Source organism: Podarcis raffonei, chromosome 2 (genome assembly GCF_027172205.1).
Source record: "Podarcis raffonei isolate rPodRaf1 chromosome 2, rPodRaf1.pri, whole genome shotgun sequence".
Lineage (NCBI taxonomy): Eukaryota > Metazoa > Chordata > Lepidosauria > Squamata > Lacertidae > Podarcis > Podarcis raffonei.
In genome coordinates, this window is record NC_070603.1 from 16,556,388 (window position 1) to 16,582,292 (window position 25,905).

The following is a 25,905-nucleotide window of genomic DNA, read 5'->3' on the forward strand; positions in this document are numbered from 1 at the left end:
TGCCCCCAGGCAGCATGGGCAGTGGTTGAGGATTTTGGGAGTTGTAGTCCAAGAACATATGGAGAACCACAAATCTGCCCCCCCTGCTATAGAGGACGTATAAGACAACAGCATTCATTCTTTTAAATTTCACCCTGAAACATAAAGCAAATACTTCAGTTGGCCAGTCTTGACACAGTACAATGGAAACTATGACTTCTGTCCTCACCGACGTTATCGTCGTCTTTTTACAATAGAACTACATGTAGTTGGAGCCTCACCAGCTACTCAAAATCATTCAGTTTGAAAGGGAAGGCTGTTGCAAGGGAGTGAGGGAACAGTAGGGTGGTTTTTCTGCTGAAAATCACCCGTCTTCCCCGGGAGGGGCAAAAACAACTTGGTGATGGCATGACTTTCCGCACAAAGATTGTAAGAGGAGTTGAGTCACATCACTCTTCCCTGCTTTGAATTGTGGCGCTTGTAAAATTATGGGAAGTTGGGGGGGGGACCACAGACCTACATCCTATGACAGCCTAAGTCAATATTCCCCACAACTACATGAGATGCTTGTCAGATTTACACTTTTGCTAGTCGTTGCCGGATGATTTATGGAAAAGCAAACTCCATTATTTGACAACATTCTTTGTGGAACCTCCATTGAAAGGTTTGTGAATGTACTGGCACAGCAGCGATAAACCCCCTGTTTATTTTGTGCATTGTATAAAACAGCATATATCGGTTTTTCCAGTCTTCACATGCAGAAGGGGATCAGTTTGCCAGTTTTATTGATTTGCTATAAGAAATACACATACCTGAACAAATAATGTATAAAACTTATTATACAATTAAGGTGACATAAGTTGCAAAACTTGGTTATTTGTATTAAAACATTTCCTCAAGTATTTCCATATTTGTTTCCATCATGTACCTTGTCACAAAGTGTGAAAAGTCTGGGGGAAGCCTCAATTCCTGACTACGTTTTATAGATAAGGATTCATTACCACACAAAATAGCATTGATTTCAGCCTTACTATGAAAACCAGGAATGGGGAACCTTCATACGGAACTTGTTTTACGACTCGTCACTTATGTTGGCTGATGGGAACTGGAATCAACACACCTGGAAGATCACAGATTTCCTGTCCTGGAGTAAGCAAAGGAATCTCAAATGAGCAAAGGAATCTAGTTAGCGGTTTGAGATTTAAATGCGGCTTGTGATTTTGACAATATATTGATACGCACAACGTCACATATCAACCCTGTCTATTAAAGTGAAATAAAAGATACTTTCTACTCAATCCTGGAGTCCACAAGCACTACTGTGCACTTAAACAACCCAGTTGCCGCTTGCCAAGGCCCCCTGCCCCACCCCAAAGCAGCTTGCTTTAAACACAAAAAGGTGGTTACAGAGGCATTGATATTTTGACTTTTTGGAGATGAGTGATTATGAGCATTTGCCAGGTTTTTCATGTCCATGACACTTTATAAATTTTCTAAAATGTGTTGGCCCGAAAAGGTTAACTTGCTAATCCCTCCCACGTTGCTTACTCAATTCCTGATCATTCCTGTTCTTTAGCATTGTGTTTCTGTGGTAGGCATTGGCCTTACAGCATTGCCAGAAGTGACCTTGACTTGCAGTCAGGTTTCCTGTATGCATGTCACCATTGAGCATGCTGGCTAGAAGGCTGGATCCTGTAGCTGTAGGATGGCCACAGAGTATGAGAGTGCCTGTGGACGTGACCAAGCCAGTGTAGACGTCACTGCAGCAGAAGTGTGAACATGCTGAGAATGTGGGCTTGGGAGAGCACATCTTTTTTCCCGACTGTCCTGCCATGTGATGCTCCAAATCTCCTTGACTTTGCACGTATTGAAGATGTTGAGGCGTCACTTCAGGGAAATCAACATGCCCCCAACTCACTTCCATAAAGCAGCATGCTTAACATGCAAGGCAGACCCTTCATCTTAATATTGGTCATTAGCAATCCCGGGTCTGAAACAAACTTGAGCTACGCATGTGGGGTGACCTACTTCAGTGCTTCTAGAGCCCAAACCCTCCAAGTGTCCCTATTTTCTAGGGGCAGTCCTGGATTTACGGAAGCTTTCCCGGTTTCTGATTTAATCCTGGTGTGTCCCGCTTTTTCTTAGGATATCCCTATTTTCATCGGAGCAATATTGGAGGGTATGGAGTAACATGATCCTCCAGTCAAGGAGGACATCTGAAGGCAGCCCTGTATACTGAAGTCTTCTCATATTTGGTGTTTTACGTTTCTATATACAGTGGTACCTTGGTTTAAGAACAGTCCTGTTTACGAACGGTTCGGTTTACAAACTCCGCAAAACCAGAAGTAGTGTCCCGGTTTGAGAACTTTACCTCAGTCTAAGAACGGAATCCGAGGGTGCGGGCGGCAGGAAGCCTCATTAGGGAAAGCATGCCCCGGTTCAATAACAGTTTTGGTTTAAGAATGGACTTCCGGAACGGATTAAGTTCGTAAACCAAGGTACCACTGTACGTCTGAAGCTGCCCAGAGTGGCTATAGCAACCCAGTCAGATGTGCGGGGTATTATTAGTGCTAGTGCTTTTTTTCAGCGGTTACTCAAGGGTACACAGTAAAAAGGTAAAGGGACCCCTGACCATTAGGTCCAGTCGTGACAGACTCTGAGGTTGTGCCGCTCATCTCACTTTATTGGCCAAGGGAGCCGGCGTACAGCTTCCGGGTCATGTGGCCAGCATGACTAAGTCGCTTCTGGCGAACCAGAGCAGCACACGGAAACACCGTTTACCTTCCCGCCGGAGTGGTACCTATTTATCTACTTGCACTTTGACGTGCTTTTGAACTGCTAGGTTGGCAGGAGCAGGGACCAAAGCTCACCCCATCACAGGGATTCGAACCGCGACCTGATCAGCAAGCCCTAGGCTCTGTGGTTTAACCCACAGTGCCACCAGCGTCTATTTTTTGTTGCTGTTAAATTTTGGCTCTTACTGTAACAACTTCATGGTGATTACCAGCACCTATTTTTCTAGGAAAAAGCTCCTCCTCCTCCTCCTAGTGCTTTTTCCTCAGGGGTTACTCAACGGCATGCAGTACCAGAACCTATTTTTTGTTGTTGTTACAGTAGGAGCCAAACTTTTAAACAGCTTGTATTTTTCTAGAAAAATGCACTTCTTCTTCTTCTTGAATAGGACGTCCCTATTTTCATTGGATAAATGTTGGAGGCATGTTGCTGTTGTTTAGTCGTTTAGTCGTGTCCGACTTCGTGACCCATGGACCAGAGCACACCAGGCACTCCCGTCTTCCACTGCCTCCCGCAGTTTGGTCAAACTCATGCTGGTAGCTTCGAGAACACTGTCCAACCATCTCGTCCTCTGTCGTCCCCTTCTCCTTGTGCCCTCCATCTTTCCCAACCTCAGGGTCTTTTCCAGGGAGTCTTCTCTTCTCATGAGGTGGCCAAAGTATTGGAGCCTCAGCTTCAGGATCTGTCCTTCCAGTGAGCACTCAGGGCTGATTTCCTTCAGAATGGATAGGTTTGTTCTTCTTGCAGTCCATGGGACTCTCAAGAGTCTCCTCCAGCACCATAATTCAAAAGCATGTTGGAGGCATAGGAGCCATCTTCTAGGGGATCTGGGGGCTTTGATACCCCCATAAAATATATGAAGGGGTCCGACTGACCACCCCCCCCCCAAAAAAAGTTGATGGCATTCCCATTCAAACTTTGCACTGCGTCACGTGGACGATGGTACCCCAATATTTTACATCAAGTTGTCCCCCCTAGTGGGAGGATATGGAAGCTTCTGGAAATGCCTCACAAGCGCCATACCAATGCTAAGCGCTTTCTTCAGAAGGGAAGTATGGCCCGAGCGAACGCTATCGCGGCGCCGTGCGCTTGTCCGAGGCGGCCAGCGGAGGTCGCCCGCGGCCTAGCTAGCCGTGGCGCCTTCGACGGCTAGGCCTAGCCCTGCCTGAGGCGGCGCTCGTTCGGTTCGCGCGGTGGTGGCGGCGCTGCTGCTGCCGGAGCCCGGGCTGGGCCTGCCCGCCTCCCGCCTTTCTCATGTGACCTAGCCGGGGCTCAGCTCGGCTGCGGGGAGGAGGACGAGGCGGCGGCGCTGGGAGGCGAAGCGGGCGGAGGAGGAGGAGGATCACGGCCATGGCGGCGGGCGCCGTTGCTTGGCGCGGCGGGATCCGGAGCCCTCAGCGCTGAGGGGAGGAAGGAGGAGGAGCCGCAGCTGCTGCTGCTGCCGCCGCCGCCGCCGGAGTCGGCCACTTTTCCCTCCCCATCATGGCTGAGCCGCCAGGCGGTAACGGCGCCGTGTCTCCGCCGGCCAGCTTGCCCCGGGAGGTCCGCGAGCAGCTCGCCGAGCTGGAGCTGGAGCTCTCGGAAGGTGAGCCTCTTCTTTCCAGGGCGGGAACGGAGAGAGGGCGAAAGGGGATCGGAGCCCTTCCTCCCTTCCCTTCCCATTCCTGGCACCTTTCCATCGATCGCCCCCTCTTTGGCTAAGCAGAGGGCATTTCCCCCCTTCGGTTTTGGGGGCAGTGATGGTGGTGGTGGAGGAGGAGGAGGAAGGAGAAGAGGCCCTTTTCTCTCCTTTTCCTAATCCTGCGCTCTTTGCAACCTCCCGTTTCCCCCTTCTCTAGATAATGGCGTTTTCTTCCTCGTTTAGGGTTAGCATGGAGCTGTTAGAGAGTGTGCAAACGAGTCTTTGGGTTTCTTAATTCTTCTTAAGTGTGTGCGTGTGCTTTTCATTTTTTTATTGGCTTTCAACTACAATCCAATAATAATAGCCTCGTTGTAGCAATACCAGTTTATAATACAATTATTATTATCAGTAGTTCAAATATCCAATTTTATCATTTAGAGAAGGTCCCCCCCACGTGCTAGAATTGATGGCTTGGTTATTTGCTATATTTCTGCGTTCCAAAATGTTACTAGTTTCCATACATTCTGGTCATCATCATAATCCCTTATACAACAACTGCAATATTAATAACTTCTATTTGTGTTGACACATTAAATGATTTATAAAATTGCAAGTGTGGAACTCAAACTATATCCTTGTTCTTCCTATGTGTGGCAATTATTCTGTCTATGGTGTTTCTTACTGTTGTGCTTTCTATTTTCTGCTCCTTTTCTTTATTTCTCTCTCTCTCTCTGTGTGTGTGATTTCCATTTTCTGCTCCTTTACTTATGCTCCTTTGCCTTCCCTCAGTCTGTATTAATTTTGCGAAGGCACACAAGAGATTTCCTCCTTCTTCATCCCCTTCCCTTCCCCCCCATCCACACTCACATGCCCCCCCCCGTGTGACTTCATTGTGAGTTAAAGCTTGCACCTTAGCACTTACATTGTTAAGTTCTCTTTCTTTGCAGTCCCTTTGCCACGTTAGTCAGTGGAAATGGGTAGGCCGCTACCTCACTGCCACCTTGCTCATACTGTAATCCGTTGGGGTGCAGAAGCGTCTCTGAATCTTCCCTGGCTTGTGGTAGATGCTGGTCTTGGTGACATCTGCAAATGCACAAAGCTAGACATTGTATTGAGCTGTGGGGGTTCCCTGTAGCCCGTTGCTCAGCCTTATAGCATGTATGGGTTGTTGCTGCACTTTATGTACTTCTCCCTGGTTGTTTAAAATACTGCATGCATTGTGCAAATGATACCCAAATTAGGGGTAGGGTGGGCATCCCTTCTGACTCCTCAGCAGTGTGCCTGTCAGTGAGCATCACTGAAGTGTGGGCAGAGTGTGACTGAGCTGATGGGGCTTGGATTCCCCATTTCTGGATAAGGTCCCCTCTGGATCCTTTACTGTAATATAAAATCCCCCACCCACCCTTCTGTTACACACTTATCTGTCATCTGGCCTTCTTCTGATTTGCTACTTTCCACCAAGCCTGACAGTTCAGTAGGTATGGGGGGAAAATCTGTGTTTGCTTAAAATACTTGTTTAGAAATATTTCCATGGCTCTGTCCTGTGAAAAGGGGCTACGAGAGCTGTCTTGGAGTGGTAAATCTCCCCTTTTTCAAATGCCCTTGGGTAGCTTGCTCTATGTATGAGTGAGAGAGAGCTCTAAGCCTTTCATACAGTTCGAGGGGAAGAGACTGACCTGATGCTTGCTCTCTTCCCCCCCTTCCCCCTTGCCCTTTATATCATGTAAATGTACCAATTTTAATGTGTTCCTGTAGATGGTTTCCTCTTCTGTTTAATTCCCTGTCATCTTACAGGTTTTAATAGCTCCTTCAAGGAAAAAATCAACTGCTTTTTATGAGGTGTACATGTGGGTGAGGAGTCTCGGATAACAATGAGGGGTGGGGGGAGCATAATGTATTTTCCATGTGACCTGTGCAAGCTGTTTCATGCAGCTGTAATCAGTTAACAGAAAGTTCCTGTTTATGCTAAAAACAAAACCTTAAATTGTGTTTGAGCCATAAATGGCACATTTCCTCTTTTCTTTTCTGTGGTTGCATTTTTTTTTTAGTCTCCATGTTGAGCTTTCTGCACACTGGCTGTTAAGCTATTGTCCTCAGTTTTCTTGAAAATGACGCCCATAGATGGTTTTTGCAGAACAGAAGACACTGTGTGTTGAAGTTGAGAGAAAAGGACTGACTCTGCATAGGGGGAGGAATAAGAGATGTCATTTTTACAGGGTATACATTCTCTCTCTCTGGTGTAACATTAGGGATTATGTCTACAGGGCATTTTTAGGGGGGGAAATCAGTTGCCAGCCCCTTTTGTGCACATCCTTTGCTTTTTTATCATGAATGCATTGTGAGTTATTTCAGAAGAGGAATTATTTGCGAATTATCTTACTGGGGATAAGTTACTTGGGTTTGCAACCAAAGAGCTACATTGATTAGATCAAGTGCTTGTACTTGCCTAGTAGAATTTTTGATTTTCAGCAGCAGACATAACCAATGATATCATAAAAAAATGCTTTTGTTTTGCTCCTTTGCATCTTTTTTGTCATTCATAATATGACTGCTTAAGGAAACACAAAGTGCACTTGCAAACACTGAAAAAAATGAATGGTTGTTTGAATCTTGGCCACAGAAACTTAAGAGATGAGCACTTGGAATGTCATCTAGTGTATGGTGAGAATATGGTCTAGATGCCCTCATACCATAACATCTCTACTTCATGGTATATACCTACCTAACTGGAGTAATGAGATTAGTCAGTTGCCTGTCCTGCACTACAGACTAGTCAATTGTCTGTTCTGGATGTGGTTACACTTCCTCTGAAGGAGCAGACCAGTAGTTTGGGAGTACTTGTAATCACTAGTACAACAGTAACATCTATTACTGGCTAATTATGCTGCCTATATGCTTCTGGGCCAAATTTAAGATTTTTATTTTTTAGTTTAAAGCCTTATATATCAGATACTGTAAGTATTTCCATGGGAATTACTCAGAAATTGAGCTCTATTCCTGTACAATTAATTTGCTCTTTACATGTAGAATCACATTCTCCACATGCTGGATCATGATCAGTAAAACCATGGAAGAATATTCCACAATCCTGTTCTGCTCTGCTTTGTTAAGCAAGCCTTTTTCTGATCTGTAAACACACTGTATTAGTAAGTTTTTCTGGCAGAAGTTCTATGAATAGACAATTCACAAGAAGTAGCATATGCATCTTTTAAAAGTGGCGTTGCTGTTCCTTTCATTGATCACTTTGGGGTTTTTTTCTCATTAAGAAATTAGTAGGAAATTTGTGTTATGTTAAGTCTTAGTTTAGGACCCTATTCATCAATGTACTTACCACAACAGGCTTCCTTAATGGTACTAACCCCCTTGTAGGCTTCAGGCCTTTAAAGGTCACTCTTAGCTACTTTGATATGTCACTTTGTAGCACACAAAATTTCTGGAGGGGATTTTAGTCCAGTTTCTAGGGGAGTTCATAAAAAAATGTAAGAGTATAGCTTGTTATTATGTCTGCTATTAAGTTTTGGTGAATGTTGATGATATGAAGTAATGACAGAGAATGTCCTCTTATGCCCTTTTGAGAGAATTGTAAATTGCTGAATTTACTGGCGCTTGTAACTGCTGGGAAGACATTTTTATATTTTCTGCAGCGTGTGTCATTTTACCCTAGGCTTAAAAAAACTCAACCATTTCTACACGGTTCAACCTATACTGTTCTATGTTTTTAGGAAATCCTGCATTGTTTATGCAGCATCTGAATCTGATACGCTTTGAAACTGCAGCTCAGATCACTGCAGTACTTTTTCAGCATTGCCCAGCAAGAATACTAATTTATTATGAAAATGTGTTTGTGTAGGGATGTGTGTGCATGTGCAAATAATGTTACCTGCATGCCTTGCATTTTAGTACATATTAGTACTTCTCAGACTGTCACATGCTGTTGGCTTGTGATAGGTTCAAAATCTATCCTCTTTGAGTGTACACTTGATTTGTTCTTTAACTCACATTAGGAGTATCTATACTTCAGTTTTAAACCAGCCAAATAAAACAGTCCCTTTCCTTTTCTAGGAAGCTCTGACAGGAGAGCTGGAGATTTCTACCACGGAATTTCAGCACCTCTAGCAAACTACAATTCCTAGCATTCTTTGAGGAAGCCATGATAGTTAAAGTGGTGCAAACCCACTTTGGGTGAAATCTAACAGGAACATGCCCCTCCAAAAAAAATCATCCTGCAAAATCTGCTCAGGAGTATTGGGTCACCTTCTGGAGCAGATTTGGAGGGGGAGGGGAAGAGAAAGAGGAATCATATGGTACAAGCCCAATAAATATTTTGCTCAGTAGGTTTGCATTAGATATAACCACCAAGAAGGGTCTTTTTCTGATTAGTTATTTATCAGTTACTGATGCCTATTTGAAGATGCTTTAACATGTACCTGGCCTCTGCTGTGTGAACTAAACACCTCTTGGTATCAGTGTAGGCAATGATGTATTTAAATTTCACAAGGAATAAATTGACTTGCTTCAGTTTGTCATGTTATAAAAATGGGTGCAGATGAAAATACATTAATATGGCATAGATTTTTGCCCAGTGGCAGCCAGCTATTTAAGGACATAAGGGGAGTCCTGCTGGATCAGAGGTTTATCCGGTTCAGCATCATCTTCCCATGTTGGCCAACCAGATGCTAAGCAATTTTGGCTTAAAAGAAATGCCCATTTCATAAAAAATGTTAATGCTCAGAACCCCTTCCCCCCAATAAAAGGCAGCTCTGCCTTTTGCCTATTGCCTATTGCCTATTGCCACTGAACCACTGAACCTATTGCCTATTGCCACTGAACCAATAAACCAAAAAATAACCCCAAAACTCATTGTGTGTGCACGCGCATGTATGTATCACCAATTGGGAGGGGTAGACAGCCTTGACAGAAACCAAACTGTCCAAGCTTGCTGCTATCACTACAACCTTTAAATAATGCACTACAGAGGTGCCAGCTTCTGAAGGGGATTGTGGGGGCCGGTGTTGTGTGGCGCATGATAGCAGGATGGAGGAGCATATCTACGTTCTCTGCACTATGCATAATTTTATACACCTCTTTCATATCCACTTCTTGCCTCCCCTCAAAAAAACTGAATACCTTTTACTGTGAGGCCGTGTGGCCCCACTCCACTGGTGCTTTGAGCTGTGCCACTTTTATCTATCGTTGAAAATTGTTAGTTGAGATACAAATAGCCCAAATGAAAAATAATAAAAGGAGACGGTATAATAGCACCCACCCCAGATGGAGGGTGGTAGGCCTGTGGTAGCAGGTTGTGTCTCCAAGACGTGCCTGGGATGTGGTACTGCTATAGAGATGACCACCCAGCGCAATGTCCACTACAGGAGAAAAATTGTGGGTTACATTCCATCTTCCTTCTGCGCAGATTAAAAAGAATATTTTCATCTAGTTTTGTCCCCAGTTACCTCCCTTCCCCCCCCCCCCATGGTGAGGTAATTTGTTTACTTTGTGGGTGTTCCCAGCTAGGACTTTGAATAGGCTATGATAGCAGCCACCTGCCTCTGATTTCATTTCTAAAAAGGAGAAGGGGTGCTAGACTGTGATGGGATTGTTAAAAAACAACAAAACCTCTAAGCTTTTTTCTTATCTGGAGATCAAGAAGTTTAGGAGTGAGGAAACTGGATCCCCAGCTGCTTTATATTTTTATCACAAGTGATTTGCTTGATCTTACAGGGACTAGATAGGTTTCTGCTTCCACCTCTGTTAGAATTACTGGCCCCAAAGCAACATGGCTGAGGCCCTGTGTGCTTCTCCTCAACCACCCCAACTATGAAATAATTGCTTGTAGCATACATTTTTTTAAAAATCCCAGACTCTCTGTCTGTCTGTCCTTCTCATACGTGTTTGACCACATTTCTGTTTATACATGCTGTGATAGCTGAAATCTGTGCCCTATTGAGGAAAAAATACTGGGTCCCATGTCCACAAAATATGAAGCCTAGTTAGACATGATGGCAGCAGGCCTGTGTTTCAGTACTCGCTCATCACAGATTTTGTATGAAGCTGGGGAACGGAGCTGAAACTTTTCCCAATTTTCCCCAGCTGTTTTTGTCCCAAAGAGGCTCTCTGACTTAAAGCAACTTGCTGAGAGAAAAGCATTAGCAAGAGAGAGAGGCTGAGCTCACTCTGAACCTCCCACCCTACCCCAAAGTGCTTTGTATTAGAGATTCCCCCTTCCCCCACATCCTTCTCTACTTCATTGGGAATTGCAGGACTTGAGTTGGGGCCTGGGGTCATTGGGAGTCTGCAAAGAACCAACTGTTTTGGTAATCCTAAATAGACGTCGTATGTGGTAAGCAAGACTCAAATGTCTTAAGTGAAAGGGTTATGGAAGTGGGTGGGATTTATACCCTCTTAAACCCGGGACCCGGGTGGCGCTGTGGGTTAAACCACAGAGCCTAGGGCTTGCCGATCAGAAGGTCGGCCATTCGAATCCCCGCGACAGGGTGAGCTCCCGTTGCTCGGTCCCAGCTTCTGCCAACCTAGCAGTTCGAAAGCACGTCAAAGTGCAAGTAGATAAATCGGTACCGCTCCGGCGGGAAGGTAAACGGCATTTCTGTGCGCTGCTCTGGTTTGCCAGAAGCGGCTTAGTCATGCTGGCCACATGACCCGGAAGCTGTACGCCAATAAAGCGAGATGAGCTCCGCAACCCCAGAGTCGGTCACGACTGGACCTAATGGTCAGGGGTCCCTTTACCTTTACCTAAAACAAACTTGTTTTGTAGGCATATTCCCATGAGCAAAAGCTGGACATTGTTAAGTACTTCTGTAGAACTTACTTAGGATGCAGTGCTATACCGTTAACATTTGTGTTAAGTACAGTGTGAGTCATGTGGCTGGTATCCTGTTGTTTTGGTTTGGGATCTGTAATGCCTTGTAAATCCCCAGTGACTGCAGAGGAAGCAGTAGCCCTAGTTATCTTCTCTATAGGAGGAGAGCCACATTGCCTTGGAGAGTGTTCTGTCAATGTGCCCATGAAAAGTGAGTTTTGGGGATTCTTGGGTGCATGTTCTTCCATGAAGCAGTATAGGCATCTCTGCTGCACCTGTTGCTCCAGCAACTTTATTTGAGACCTGTTAATGGTTTGCAACACATGACGATAAGCATTTTAAAAATGTTTTGCTAATTTTGTTTGCAAACTTTTGTGATATTGGCTGCTGTTTGCCTTCTGAGCGTATTCTCCCTTTGTGGTTCCTTTTCTCCTCCCTGTAACTTTAGCACCCAGTAATACTAACAGTGAGAAATGCTTTGTATTTTCTGCTCTGTTTTTAACAAGCTAATGTCTTTAACCTGTGTGCACAGTATTGATTTTCCCCCCTTCTTTGTTTTCCCTTCCAGTTCAGTTAAGAATGAGACAGGTTTCATGTTTCTGCTTTCCTCTCAGCCAGCAGCTGAAATGTAGTGTTGGCAACCACTCTGGGATGCCTCACCTGAAATGGAGAAATAAAATAAAAATAAAACCAGTATTCCCTCCTTATGTTGTGCTCCTTGGGTCCAGTCAGTATCAATTACAAAACATTATTAGTTGTAGAATATGCCACTGCCAGAGCTGTATGTACTCTGTGCTAAACAAATTAACAATCTCCATCCAGGAGAAATACTGCACTGGTGGGGGAAACCAAACTGTACAGGCTGTATAAATTATGTAAATCTGCATAATTTATTTTATTGTGCATAATTCTCATTTTCAGACCATTGACAGGCAAAGCACAATGCAGGGCAATATAAAAAAGGTAAAAAGCAAAAGGCAATACAACCATGTCTCAATCCCTGGTGCAATGCTACTCATATTTACTTGGAAGTAAGTACCACTGTGTTCAATTAGTTTTTTTCCATGTAAGTGTGACTAGGATTGCAGTCTCAGTTTGGCATCTCTCTGGCTTCTGAGATTTTAGTTGGCATTGTCCATACATTTTCTCTAAGCATATCTACACATCCCTAAGGAATGGAAAGTTTAAGAATAAATATATGAGAGCTGATACTCTTAAGAATCTGAATTCTGCATCCAGTCCCATATTTTGTGGCTTTTGTGGCTGTTGCAGAATGTGGCCCTACACAGAGAGCTGTCCTGAGCGAGATTAGAATATGTCCAGTTTAATTTTCTCTCATAACTGTACTGGCCACTTTGGTGTAGTAGCCAATCTGAAGGGTGATTTTATAAAGCACAGTATCTTTAACCTGTCCTGACACCATGTGAAGTCAGAAAAGTGTTACCTTCTTTGGCAAAGTATTGGGTGCAGGTCCAAGCAGAAATCAGCCTCCTCCCAGGCCACACTCCTTTTTCTGGAGCGGCCTAATAACAAGAGGGGAATGTGTAATATGTTCTTAACCTTTCTGAGGCCAATATGTTTCCCTCTCATTATGTAGTGTGTTTCTTTTCGAAAGGTGAATTGACTTTTAGCTTTAGGATGCTTGTTGGCTTTACACCTAGTGGCAGGAAAGGAGTCTGCTAGATTTACAACATGTAAATCATGGGTAGGCAAAGTAAGGCCCAGGGGCTGGATCCAGCCCAATCACCTTCTCAATCCGGCCCGCGGACTGTCCGGGAATCAGCATGTTTTTACATGAGTAGAATGTGTCCTTTTATTTAAAATGCATCTCTGGGTGATTTGTGGGGCCTGCCTGGTGTTTTTACATGAGTAGAATGTGTGCTTTTATTTAAAATGCATTTCTGGGTGATTTGTGGGGCCTGCCTGGTGTTTTTACATGAGTAGAATGTGTCCTTTTATTTAAAATGCATCTCTGGGTTATTTGTGGGGCATAGGAATTTGTTCATTCCCCCACCCCCCAAGTCTGGCCCCCCACAAGGTCTGAGGGACAGTGGACCAGCCCCCTGCTGAAAAAGTTTGCCGACCCCTGCTGTAAATGCTTGCTGGGATTGAAACATGAAATTTATTACAGTCGGAGACCAGCTTGAGAAACAAAAATGGAACTACAATCCCAATAGCAAGACAAACATTCAGTAGGAAGCTGTCTTCAGGTATGGCTGTGCATGCATGTAATTGGTATCCAGGTGGAACTGTTGTATAGTGAGCTGCATCCCAAGGGAAGCTGTTATCACAGCACATCTAAAGGCCGCTTCCAAGTTTGTCTTGAAGTCTTACGAGCCTTCCTGTACTGAAGATCACCCTAGGAGGAGTTTATATACACGGTTTCGTTAAAAAAATAAATAAATTCATTTTTTCAAATATCAAACAATGCAATATAAAGGTAAAAGGAGTGCTTTGGTCAGTTCTAGTAAAAACTTTATATACATAGTCACTTAGGAAATTGTCAAGTACATCCTAGGCTGCTCCTGAATTGTTGGTGCTGTGAATGTTTCCCAGATGTGAACATATTATCTTTTTTTTCAGAAGGGGAATTGCTTTGCAGTGACCTTAGGGTGACTTGAGCTTATAATGTGAAACTGAACTTAATGTGAAAGGGCATGTACATGGAGGGGGGGAAAGGGCATTTTTTAAAAGTGTGCATGCCGGTGTTTATTGAGTTATAGGGGTGGAATAAAGTCGGAATGGTGATTAAAGTGTTTCTGCTGAAAACGGCATCTTCATATTGTCTCCCCCCTCCTCTTCCCTGTAAGGCATGTAGTTAAGGAAACATGGGACACTGATGTCATGCCATAAATTTCATTGCTTCCGCTTCACTTTTTATTGGCTGCCACTGGGGTAAACTAGATGGGAAAGCTAAGAAAGTGATGCTGCTGCCTCATGTATTTCCTTAACTATGCTTTATAGAGAGATGAGAGGGGAACTGACACGGAGTTCCGGTTTTCAGCAGCAGTCCCTTAACCAACATGACTTCTTATTTCAGCCATATCTGAGGCAAACTGATGTCAATAACACCTGCAGATCTTCTCATAAGGAAAGAGTGGTGGTGCTTTGCATATCACGTGTGTTAAGTTCTTCTGTAATATGCTGCTTCCCTTTGCTTTCTCTCATGTATCTCCGACATGGTAGTTGGCGTACAGTAGTATCTAGCAGCCCTGATGCCCCCAAATGGGACAGTTCCCTAAGGATAAAGAACATAAAGAAAACTCAAACCCTGAGAAGTAAGGTGCATTAAGTGAGGGAGAGAAGTGGGAAGCAGCAAATCTCTATGGACAGCTCTACCAAGTCAGGAAGGACACTTTGGTGATGCTATCTCTGTAATTATAATGTGCTTGCATGCAGTACAGTCTGTAAGGTAATTTCCTCGTTCATAGGTGAGGCCTGCTTATGATAAGTACAGTTCTGTGACATGATCCAGCATGTTCCTTTCCCAGACACTTCATTTTACTCCTGTAGACCTGGAATGCTCTAATACTGATGTGTTGAAATGAGGTACATCTCCTGGTCACTTGATAACCCTGGATTTTAAACATCCATCTAATATAGGAATCCTTGCCTCTTGGGACGCTGTCATTTAAGATGGTTTGCATGGGAGTCCTAAACCATACTTACTTGAGTTGCAGCAGTTTTGAGACTGAGCTGCTCTTAACAGGATTTGTGTGGCAAGTATAGGCGAGGCCAAGCTAACCCAAGTTTTCAGTGCCGTCATAGGTGTGTCTTCAAAAGGGTGCCATGAATATGTACAAGCTGCTGGCATTGTAGCCATTTTGTCTATTCAGTGAAGGGATAGGTAGCTCCTGTTTGTCATGGACCTGCAAAAGTTTATACAGCATTACAGCAAAAGTTTATACAGCACAGTGGCTATAAGATTGTGTTGTGATCCAGAAAAACTGTTTCAAATCTCACCTCTTACATAAATTTGCTAGGTGACTTTGGAGTTAAACCTAGACATGTCTTTTGCCATGCCTTTGAATTCTGTTCTGGGAATTACCTTTCTCATTTTTTTAAACAACCCGGCTGTGTAATCTCCTGATATGGATTGGGTCCCTGGTGTGTTTGACTTTTTCCTCCATGCTGTTTTCCTGCTAAACATCATCTCCACAGCTATTTTTAACAGCTAAAAAACACCACCACCACTGTCACATTTGCTCTGTGCTGTGGTTCCATTCTCGGCTGGGGGCCCTGGGGTGGGGGCTCATAGAGTTAAAAGAAAGAGGAGGGTCTCAAGCACAAGTTTCAAAGATGCAATTAACATAAGGCCCAGCTTAATTCTTCAGCAATCTATCTGCTATATGTAGAAAATAATACTGACCTACTCAATAAGGCTGTAAAGTTTCCTGAATTAATTACATGTGAAGCTCTCTAGATGCTATGTGGTGTTAAATAATTGATAAATGTTAAGGGTTTTGCTCCCAAACCAAGTACAGTTAAATCTTGGTTGTCGAACGTAATCTGGTCCAAAAGTCCGTTAGGCTTCCAAAATGTTCAACAATCGAGTTGTGGCTTCTGATGGGTTGCAAGATGGGTTGCACTCAAGCAGAAGCTGCAATGGACATTCGGCTTCCGAAAAACGTTTGAAAACCAGAGCATTTACTTCCAGGTTTTCAGTGTTCAGGAACCGAAACATTCCAAAATGGAGGCATTCAGGAACCGAGGTCTGACTGTAAACCAGCTGACCCATTCTTGCCTGGTGTCCACCCCTAAAGTTGGCTAGTTCCCGCACAATCTACCAACTGATATTCAGGAATTCTTTTAATTGCTGGTCATTCCCTGCTACCATAATATAAATGCATAGCTCCATTATTGCTTTATTTTGGGAGTAGTGGCATTTCTAGCATAGTCTTTGTTGTTTTTCTTTATTTTTTAAAAGAAAAATGCTTATTTTCTGCTTATTAATGTTGGGGTTTCCCTAACTTTTAAAAAAGATAACAGGATGTGGCTTTCTATGCCGCACATACATTTTTAGAAAGGCCGTCAAGAAGACTGACTTACTGTCATAACCGACCTCCAAATACACACAGCTGTGGTCTGGACTGTTTATGTGTACATCTATTATCCGGTTAAAACACCACTACACCTGGCCCTTCTCAGTATTCTAGCTCTCTGGGGGTGAAATTATAAATAAATATGGAGGGGAATTGGTGAATGGGGTGGGGGAATAGAGAAGTCCAACCATGAAAACTTCACTTTGGGAAAACAGAGGAGTGCAGATTGAGATAGAGTATCCTACCCTCTCAATGTTAATTTTTAAAAGAAATGATCACAGGTCCATGGAGGAAGATAGAGAAAGGAAACAAGCCCCCTTATATCTTTGATAGCATAATTTAGCCTTAAAGCAGGCGTTATATGTAGCGACGCAAAATAAACAAGGGGAATCCTTTTAATGGTGATGGTAGTAAACATACAACTCTGACGATCCTAGAGCAGTGATAGGAAAGCTGTGGACCTTTGGATATTGTTGAGCTGCAACACCCATCATCCCTGATCAATGACCATGGTGGCTAGGATTAATAGAAGTTGTAGTTTTGCAACATCTGCAGGACCATTGTTTAGCCACCCCGTCAAAGAATGTGAGGGGCCAAACTAGATGTTAAATGAAACATTTACTAATGGGTTTGTCCTCCAGATTCAATATGGGCTGTGGGGAGTTTTTTGTTTTTTTTTAAAAAACCCCCAAAACCTTTCATCAAGTGTTGCAGTCCCAGCAATGCCCCCCCCCCCCGAATCTGCTGGTAGCCCTAACTTTTGTGTGTATACCACAGCAGGAGAAGAAAGGACTAACTTTCCCCACAATCCCAATGAACTCCCCCTCTCCCATACTTGCTATTTGCCGTACACTTGGTGGCATACACTCATTTTTACTTCCTTACCTAGTTCTCCAGGGCTGGAGAGGGAGGGTTGTTATGGTGCTGAGCCCTCGTGTCGGGCATGATAAGAAAGAACAAAATGATAACCCATTTTGGGGGCAGAGGAATGATTCAGTGTTCCTAGACTAGGTCATAAATTTCCTTTACACCCCGCCCTTCAGCGTGAGTTCTCCAATCTGCCGTACAACTCCTACTGATGTAGGGAGTGGCTTTCTTCGAGAAGCAACTAGTTTGTGAGTAGTGCTCATTTATCCTCTGACTGCCACGCTGATCGGCAGTCCATGAATCGTGCGCTCCCTTTCTGAAACTCTACTGTGAAGCTCTGGTCATGCAGGGCTGGGAACCCCAAATGCTTCAAGGTAAGTTGCCCCACTTCCTTTCTCCTGCTTTTGGTTTCTGATTCTTTTGAAGCTTCGCTTGTCAGTATCAAGCTTGCTTCCACTGCCATGTATGATGAACAGCTTAACTACAACAAATGAAAGTGTATTGAAGGGATAGGGGAAACTTTTGAGTTTGATAAAACTGTGAATCCATAACCTTGTTCTGAAATAATACGCTGGGAGGAAAGATGTGTCAGTGGGGGCTTTTCTTTGCTTAGTAGTACAGTGGTACCTCGGGTTACATACGCTTCAGGTTACATATGCTTCAGGTTACAGACTCCGCTAACCCAGAAATAGTACCTCGGGTTAAGAACTTTGCTTCAGGATGAGAACAGAAATCGTGCTCCGGCGGCGCGGCAGTAGCGGGAGACCCCATTAGCTAAAGTGGTGCTTCAGGTTAAGAACAGTTTCGGGTTAAGAACGGACCTCCGGAACAAATTAACCTGAGGTACCACTGTATGTAGGTGTTCCTTTGTCCAAGGTCATTTGCTGTAACCTGACAGCATTTTTCATTAAAAAATTCCTTCCAGTAGCACCTTAGAGACCAACTAAATTTGTTATTGGTATGAGCTTTTGTGTGCATGCACACTTCTTCAGATACTTCTTCAGCATTTTTCATGTTGACATCCCTCCTTTTTCACAAGGTGCTCATAGCAACTTTTTAAAATAATTATCTCTAGTCACACTACCAGACTTGGGCATTGATTTGCCCAGTGCTACCTTGTGAGGTTCATAGCTGTGTGAGGACTCAAACTTGACTTTCAAACATCCAGACACAACCAGTGCCCTACCCTGGTTCACACTCCCGTTGCTGGCAGGCTTCCCCTGAGCTTAACACTCCAGGTCATTGTTGCTTTGTGATTGCTTCATCATGTAGGAGTGAAGGTTCCTGTTTACTCTTCAGACTAAACATGAGCTAGCCTGTCTAGGTGACAGTGGTTGACTGTATTTCAGCAAGTGACTTCATTCCTCTTTGTTTATCCATGTGTCTTCACTAAAGAATCTGGATTGTGGTTGCTTGCCTGCCAGGGCAATTTATTGTGTTGGGAGTCTTCAGAGAAGTAAGAGGTGGTGGCAGAATTTGTGCAGATGTTGGTGCGCTTGTGTGGGGAGCAGGAAGAGTTGTTCATTTTGTGAACAAAGAAGGAGCACTAGAGCAGCCCTCTAACTGGAGAACCTGTAGCACAGAATGGCTGTGTGCTGCCACAATTGTGTGCAAACAATATCTAATCGAAGCAGATTCTTATTTCTGCTAGATATGAAGCTTGTTGCAATAATCTAGATATTTTATTATGCCTGTATGACAAAAGGGTGTGTAGAAATATGTTTCTGATGGGAAGTACTACAGTAAAGAAGTGCCCTTGTAGTTTTCCCTAAGCATTTTCTGGACGCTCAAAAGCAGCGTTCAAAATTTGCCAGACACATTTTGCACCTGGCTATAGGCCACTTGCAACCAAGTGAAGATGCCAGAATGGCACCTGACGTCTGCACCATCTGGAGGTGCATGCCTGGGGATCACACACTAGCAACACATCCTGTAGAATTCTATCCATTTTATTTTATCTGCACGATCAGAACGGATTTCAGGAACCAAAAAGTTATATTGAAAAATACGCCTTTGAGCCATCTGGCTCCAAAATGGCAACTAGGCATTCCATTTTGGTGATTCTTGTTGTTGTTGTTGTTTAGTCGTGTCTGACTCTTCGTGACCCCATGGACCAGAGCACACCAGGCACTCCTGTCTTCCACTGCCTCCCGCAGTTTGATCAAACTCATTCTGGTAGCTTTGAGAACACTGTCCAACCATCTCGTCCTCTATCGTCCCCTTCTCCTTGTGCCCTCCATCTTTCCCAACATCAGGATCTTTTCCAGGGAGTCTTCTCTTCTCATGAGGTGGCCAAAGTATTGGAGCCTCAGCTTCAGAATCTGTCCTTCCAGTGAGCACTCAGGGCTGATTTCACCCTGGTTAAATGAGCCAGGGTTTGGCGCCTAGCTTATATATCTGAACACTGCTCAATAGGGAGTGTGTGTTGAGGATAAGAGTCTGAGTCTGATTGCGGAGTGTTCCAACCCAGGAATTACCCTTGGAATCTCTCCTCCACAGCAAAGTCATGATTTTTCTTCACTTCAACCTATCACCACCTGTCACTATTGTTAAATAGTAGGGCTGGGCAATATCGGGTTTTCAGCATCCTGATATATCACCAGCTAAACATAGCAATATATCGATATATCACAATGTCTGAAGTAAGGATGGAACCATGTAGAAACGGACGGGGTAATGTCCTGGCAGCTGCTACCTAAACAGAGAGAGGTGGGGAGGAAGAAGCAGCCTAACCTCATGTTGCTTTCTGGATGGGGTAGAGTTGGAAAGCAGAAGAGTGAGACGCTGGAGGGGGAACTCCCAGCCCCACACCCAGAGCCTCATAAAGAGAAGCCTTATACCCTCAATATTGTGGGGGGTGGGGAGGGGAGATACATTACTTCTCCATGGAGAAGAGGGGTAATGAAAGTATTCCCAGTGTCGGAGCCTATAAGTGACTGTGCTGGCCTATCAGAAAGGATTTGGGCATGGATTCTGTAAAACTGCAAGTAAACTGCTTTGAAAAGGTGGTGGAGCATCCTTCTGCAAGCCCCTCTGCTGTTTTATTGTGGTAGAATAATTCTTATCATTTATATAGCATTTTAGAATTGTCAAAGCACTCTGTAGGTGCTATCTCAATCTCTGCATCAGTCCTGTGAGATAAGATACCTTTCCAAAGCTGTAACAGAAACCTTTAATTCTGTTAGAGAAAGCTGGAGCTATACAGGGACATGTTGTTGTTGTTTTTAAAACAGTACAGCTGGGAAAGGCTAGAACTTACTTACTTACAACTACTGCCTCATAATGTATTACAACTTAAGGATGCTAAAGCTTAAACCTAAAGGCCGCTGCCATCTCAGGATGGCACAATGCAAAACTTGATGGGTGGGCTGTTCTCAGATTGCTTCAGAACACGCACCTCTTTGTATTTCAACTATCCTGGGACTTAAAATCTGCAGGAGAGGGCCTTTTGGTGCTCCCACCAGTAAGTGCATCAGGCAGTGATTCAAGGTAGGTCTTCTTCTGTGGTGGCTATAGCTATGGAATGCCCTCCCATCGGAAATGCAACTGGCATCTACTTTAATTGCATGTTGATGCCAGCTGAGGATATATCACTTCACCAAGGCATTTGTAGGTGGTCAATCAGTGGTGCCCATTTGTAATGGGTAATGAATTTTAGTACTGGTCTTCATTTGTTTGTGAACCCTGAGGTTATTTCTAATGAAGGGTAGTATAGAAATGTATCAGGTGCTGCACAATATTTTATTTTTTAACTGTAATATATAATAAACATGCCAAAGAGCAACTCAAAGGGAAGAAGAGCTCAGCTGAAGACTTTCTGCTTGTGCTGCTTGCATTCTCCCTCTGGTTCTCCCTTTTAATGAGTTTCTGATCTCTCATGCCAGAGAAGATCCTTTATTCAAATAATGGTGGGATGGCCTCTTCAGTTGTTTATAGCTCTTCATCAGTGTTAGGAATTAGCCAGGCACTTTTTGCAATGGGCACTGGTCCATTTGCAACTACACAGAGATCTCTGGGCATCACACTGGCGAAGGACATCTCCATCTGGCTGGCACCGTCCCACTTTCTTAAGCAGGTGAGCAGAAGAGGTTATTTATTGCATTTCTATCTCATCTTTTGCTCCAAGGAGTACATGGTTTGCCCTGCTTCTCAGTTGATCCCTATAATGACCCTGTGAGGTAGGTTTGGAAGCTGTGACTAGCCCAAGGTCACCCAGTGAGCTTCAGGACTGAGTGGGGATTTGAACCCTGATCTCTCTGGTCCTAGTCTGGTACTTTAACCAGTACACCGCACTGGTTCCTAGCGTACTTCTGCTATGTGGCAGCTCTATAAATTAAGTCAGTCAATAAATATGGAGAAAGCTAAATGTCACTAAGAGAAGGATTTGAAATATTTTCCTTGAAACTTGAATTTATTTTATTCTGGGTGGTTTGATGGATGTTTTAATGTGTTGTCCACTGCTTTGATATTTTCTCTTTAAAATATAAAGTGGTGTGGAAGAGAAATGAAAAATAATAACAAAAACAATAAATTTCATTATAAAAGAAAATGGTGCCTAGACTTTCCATTGTGGCAATCGTAACCTAGGTTTAAGGTGCCATTTGGTGATCACCGTATTTTTCGCTCTATAAGACGCACCAGACCACAAGACGCCCCTAGTTTTTGGAGGAGGAAAACAAGAAGAAAAATATTCTGAATCTCAAAAGCCAGAACAGTAAGAGGGATCGCTGCGCAGTGAAAGCAGCAATCCCTCTTGCTGTTCTGGCTTCTGTGATAGCTGCGCAGCCTGCATTTGGTCCATAAGAAGCGCACACATTTCCCCTTACTTTTTAGGAGGGAAAAAGTGAGTCTTAGAGAGCAAAAAATATGGGACCTTATATATCTTATCTATCACTGCTTTTGATCTGAGGGAGAGGGGGAAGCAGTTGTCTTAGCCAAAGGCTATTCAAGACCCTCTTCTGACCCCTACCTGGAAACAATCCTAGGCTGGGGTGAGAATATGTTCCAGCAGGCCCACAGAGTGATGATGTGCCGACTGGTACATGATTCTGGGACTCTCAGCTGGCAAACAAATTCTTATGGTGTAAGCCCACCTTTTTTAACCGTAGGTGTTGAGGAGGAGGAGGAGGTTGTTATTGAAGAACTTTTACCATCTGACGGCAAACATAAGTTTCCATAGTGAACATGCACCCACAACCACTTTACATAATATTCATTTATTCTTGCAACATACTTACGGGGGGCTGTTGGAATGATCCGATCTCTTTGCAAAGGAGGGAGTCTGAGTCAGAGACTATGCAACTTTCCAAAGGTTGCCTTGTGAGTCAGTGGCAGAGTCAGGAACAGAAGCTGTGAGTCCTGACTTCTTATGACTCTGTTTCCTAATCATTTGTGCTCCAAGATGCAATGGTAATAAGCACTGACTCATGCAGAGTCATCTGGGCTTGTTTTGTTCTGTTTTCCCCCCTCGCAGCAAATATCAGCTCAAGGAGTTTAAACTATATACAAAACTTCTGCTGATGACAAATACCAGCAGGACAACCTCAAGGCCTGAAACTACCTCACTAATAGGATGTCTGATAGGAGGAGTCTTCACCACTCTTTAAGCATAAATGCCCAAGCCAGCATTTTCCTACTTTCGAGTCTGCCTAGTTGCCCTACTGTTTGCTGTCCCAGTGAACAATGAGTAGTAATTGTGCCCTGAGACTAGTGTGTATCACAGAGATGAAATGAGGTTAGAATTTTATATAACCTGAACTTCTGGATTTAAATTTAAAGCTGCATTTGGCCATGGGCTCTCTCTTTCTCTCTCTTTCCGATAGGGGCAATGTTTTATATCTCTACGTCTCTGTGGGGAAAAGTTGTATATACCTAGCACTGGAAATTATAGAATGGCCAGATGAACCTTTAATAGCTGTACAGAAGACTGAATTTCAGCAGGTGTAGCTTGCATGACAGCTCTTAAAGGTGCAGGACCCTTGTGCTTTCCCCATCAGGTCCGCTGAAATTGCAGTGGCAACCGGTTCAGTTTAATACCCGAAATACCAATAAGAATGCTGTTTCGCTTTCTTTCCCAAGAACTGTTTGCCATAGGACATGTTTGTCATATTCTATTTATTCCTCGGGAGAGACTGCTTAGATTCGGAAGTTATATTTAATTTGGAAATGCTTCTATTTTTGCTGGCTGTGACTGCTTGTTGGAGCCTGCTTCTCTCTGCAAAAGAGGAATATGTGAGATCTGCTACCACTGACCATTCCTGATGTTGTACGTGTCTTGCCATAGTGCTTGCAGATTGACGCCTTGAATATATGGCATCAACAGGTTGACTAACTTTTGATTCACCTCTGCCGCTGAGGCCTACTGCATGACTTGTTCTGTTGTGCTGGCCTGCATAAACAGGAGCCTGTGGACTTCAGAACTTTTGTGGTGGTGAAATCCTGTCTTACTGAATCTTGGGGATTCCAGTGTAATGCTAATGTGACTCACAATGCCTTCTGTCTCATTACTGACCTGTGCCTTTATTATAGGTCTGTAGGACTAGCTCTTCCTGTATCAGGATCACCACATTCGAAACATATTCTTACATTTCTATCATGGGCGTCTCTGTGCCATTATCATCCTGTTTTTACGGCTGGGACATCTGACATCTAGAGGCTGAATTTTTAAATGAAGCATTTATGAAAAGCTTGCCAAGAGAGAATGAGTGACTTTCGCAGTGCAGTCTTTGTAGGAAGCCTGTTGGAAGGGATCCCAAGGGTCATCTAGTCCAACCCCCTGTAATGCAGGAATCTCAGCTAAAGCATCCATGACAGATGGCCATCCAATCTCTGCTTAAAAACCTCCAGTGAAGGAGAGTCCACAGCCTCCGGAGGGAGACCGTTCCACTGTCAAACAGCTCCTATTGTCAGAAAGTTCTTCCTGATGTTTAGTCGGAATCTCCTTTCTTGTAATTTGAAGCCTTTGGTTTAGGTCCTACCCTCCAGAGCAGAAGAAAACAAGGTTGTTCCCTTCATGTGACAGCCCTTGAGATATCTGAATATCTCCTCTCAGTCTCCTCTTTTCCAGGTTAAACATACCCTGCTCCTTGATTTGGGTTTCCCAGTATTGCAACCATGAGCTTTAACTTCTGTGACATTCTGATAGCAAAGAATGTCCCGTCTGCTTTGTGTTGCATTTGGCTGTGTTTACATGCTAACATGTACAACACTTCTCCAAGGCAGGTAGCCTATAACTATTGAGCATGTGGATTGTTTGGGGCATCTATGTTACTATTAAAGTGAAGATTAAAGTCTTGAGAGATCAGAGTTGGTTATAGTGTTAACTGGCAAGTTAAAGGAAGAAGGTAAGATAATCAGTATTTAAGGACTTTAGCCACTCAACTGTGTGAAATTGCCAGTAGCGTTTTGCGAGTGTTGACAAATTGGTATTCAGCAGAATTCTTTGTTTTAAAAAATAATAATCTGATCTGTGAAATCTTGATTACTTGTAAGAACTTGGCAATTTTTGAACAATTCCTAAATCATTTATTCAATTTGTAATCTGCGCTTCCACCCAAAGTAGTTTCTGTGAAAAGATTTTGTAGGGAATATTGAAATACACCATTTTTGTTTTCTGCTTGAGGAAAAATGCATCCTTCTGTCATAAGGTTGAACCATTTTGATTGAGAATATGAAATAATCTAGTTCTCAGTTTACTAGAGCAATTGGGCAACTTATATATGATGTTCAGGGAATGAGAAGTCCAAGGTGTTTTTATAAAAACATCAACTTAGGTTAGTATAGACAAGAAGCTCAGCTCAGCAGGCTCAGTTCATATTAGTTCAAACTTGATTACTTCCTTGCCTGTCACTGAAAAGAGGTTGCATTGGCCAGGCTGTGCATTCTTCATGGACGTACAGTTTGGTATTTTCTTTACAGAACTGACTGTGTGTGGGCAGTGCAACATTGTCCTGAGGGCCAGTCATGTTTTATGGTTCTGTCTGTGCTTCTCTTATGAGTCATATGTCTTTTTACGCAGCTACCAAGTGCACTATGCACTCAAAATTTGCTTAGGCTTTGTACTTTTTAAATAGTTAAACTGTGGTTTTGATAGTCTGCAGGCCGGCCCATGGTCAGAGATTTTCTGCCAAGTGTGTGTACATGTGCTTTGCATACTTTTGGAGACATAAAGGCATCAAAAGGCAGTGCAAAAGATACAATTTGAATGTTGAAATTAACGTAAATTAATGTTAGAAAAGTAAGACAAAAAAGTGTTCTTAATTCCAGTACTCTTCTTTATATCGTTGTAAGTATAAAGGACGGACGCGGGTGGCGCTGTGGGTAAAAGCCTCAGCGCCTAGGGCTTGCCGATCGAAAGGTCGGCGGTTCGAATCCCCGCGGCGGGGTGCGCTCCCGTTGCTCAGTCCCAGCGCCTGCCAACCTAGCAGTTCGAAAGCACCCCCAGGTGCAAGTAGATAAATAGGGACCGCTTACTGGCGGGAAGGTAAACGGCGTTTCCGTGTGCTGCGCTGGCTCGCCAGATGCAGCTTTGTCGCGCTGGCCACGTGACCCCGAAGTGTCTCCGGACAGCGCTGGCCCCTGGCCTCTTAAGTGAGATGGGCGCACAACCCCAGAGTCTGTCAAGACTGGCCCGTACGGGCAGGGGTACCTTTACCTTTTTTAAGTATAAAGGCTACACCAGACATGTGAGTTTCCAAATTCCCTCTCCTGAGATGACATTGTTCATATATTGTGTGCGTGCAACAGGGATAAATGATGCATGGGGCTTCCCTCCTCTGAGAGGCATA

At 43.8% G+C, this 25,905-nt stretch overlaps 1 protein-coding gene and 1 long non-coding RNA gene across 5 annotated transcripts in view; one reads left to right on the plus strand and one right to left on the minus strand.

Moving 5' to 3' along the window:
* Positions 1-349: 349 nt before the first annotated feature.
* Positions 350-3,971, minus strand: LOC128407122 (uncharacterized). The gene is made up of 2 exons (XR_008328721.1): positions 3,796-3,971; positions 350-1,123 (listed from the first exon to the last, which is right to left on the minus strand). It is a non-coding gene; the product is annotated as an uncharacterized LOC128407122 (long non-coding RNA).
* A 155-nt stretch (positions 3,972-4,126) lies between these two features.
* DIP2B (disco interacting protein 2 homolog B) overlaps positions 4,127-25,905 on the plus strand; it is a 182,291-nt gene continuing 160,512 nt past the window's right edge. For 3 of the 4 annotated variants that reach the window (XM_053375102.1, XM_053375105.1, XM_053375104.1), the window contains exon 1: positions 4,127-4,357. In XM_053375102.1, coding sequence (XP_053231077.1) covers positions 4,255-4,357 — 103 coding nt within the window. In that variant the 5' untranslated portion in view covers positions 4,127-4,254. Of the gene's footprint in view, positions 4,358-17,468; positions 17,494-25,905 lie in introns of those variants that run through there. The other variant, XM_053375103.1, reaches the window with a different exon arrangement.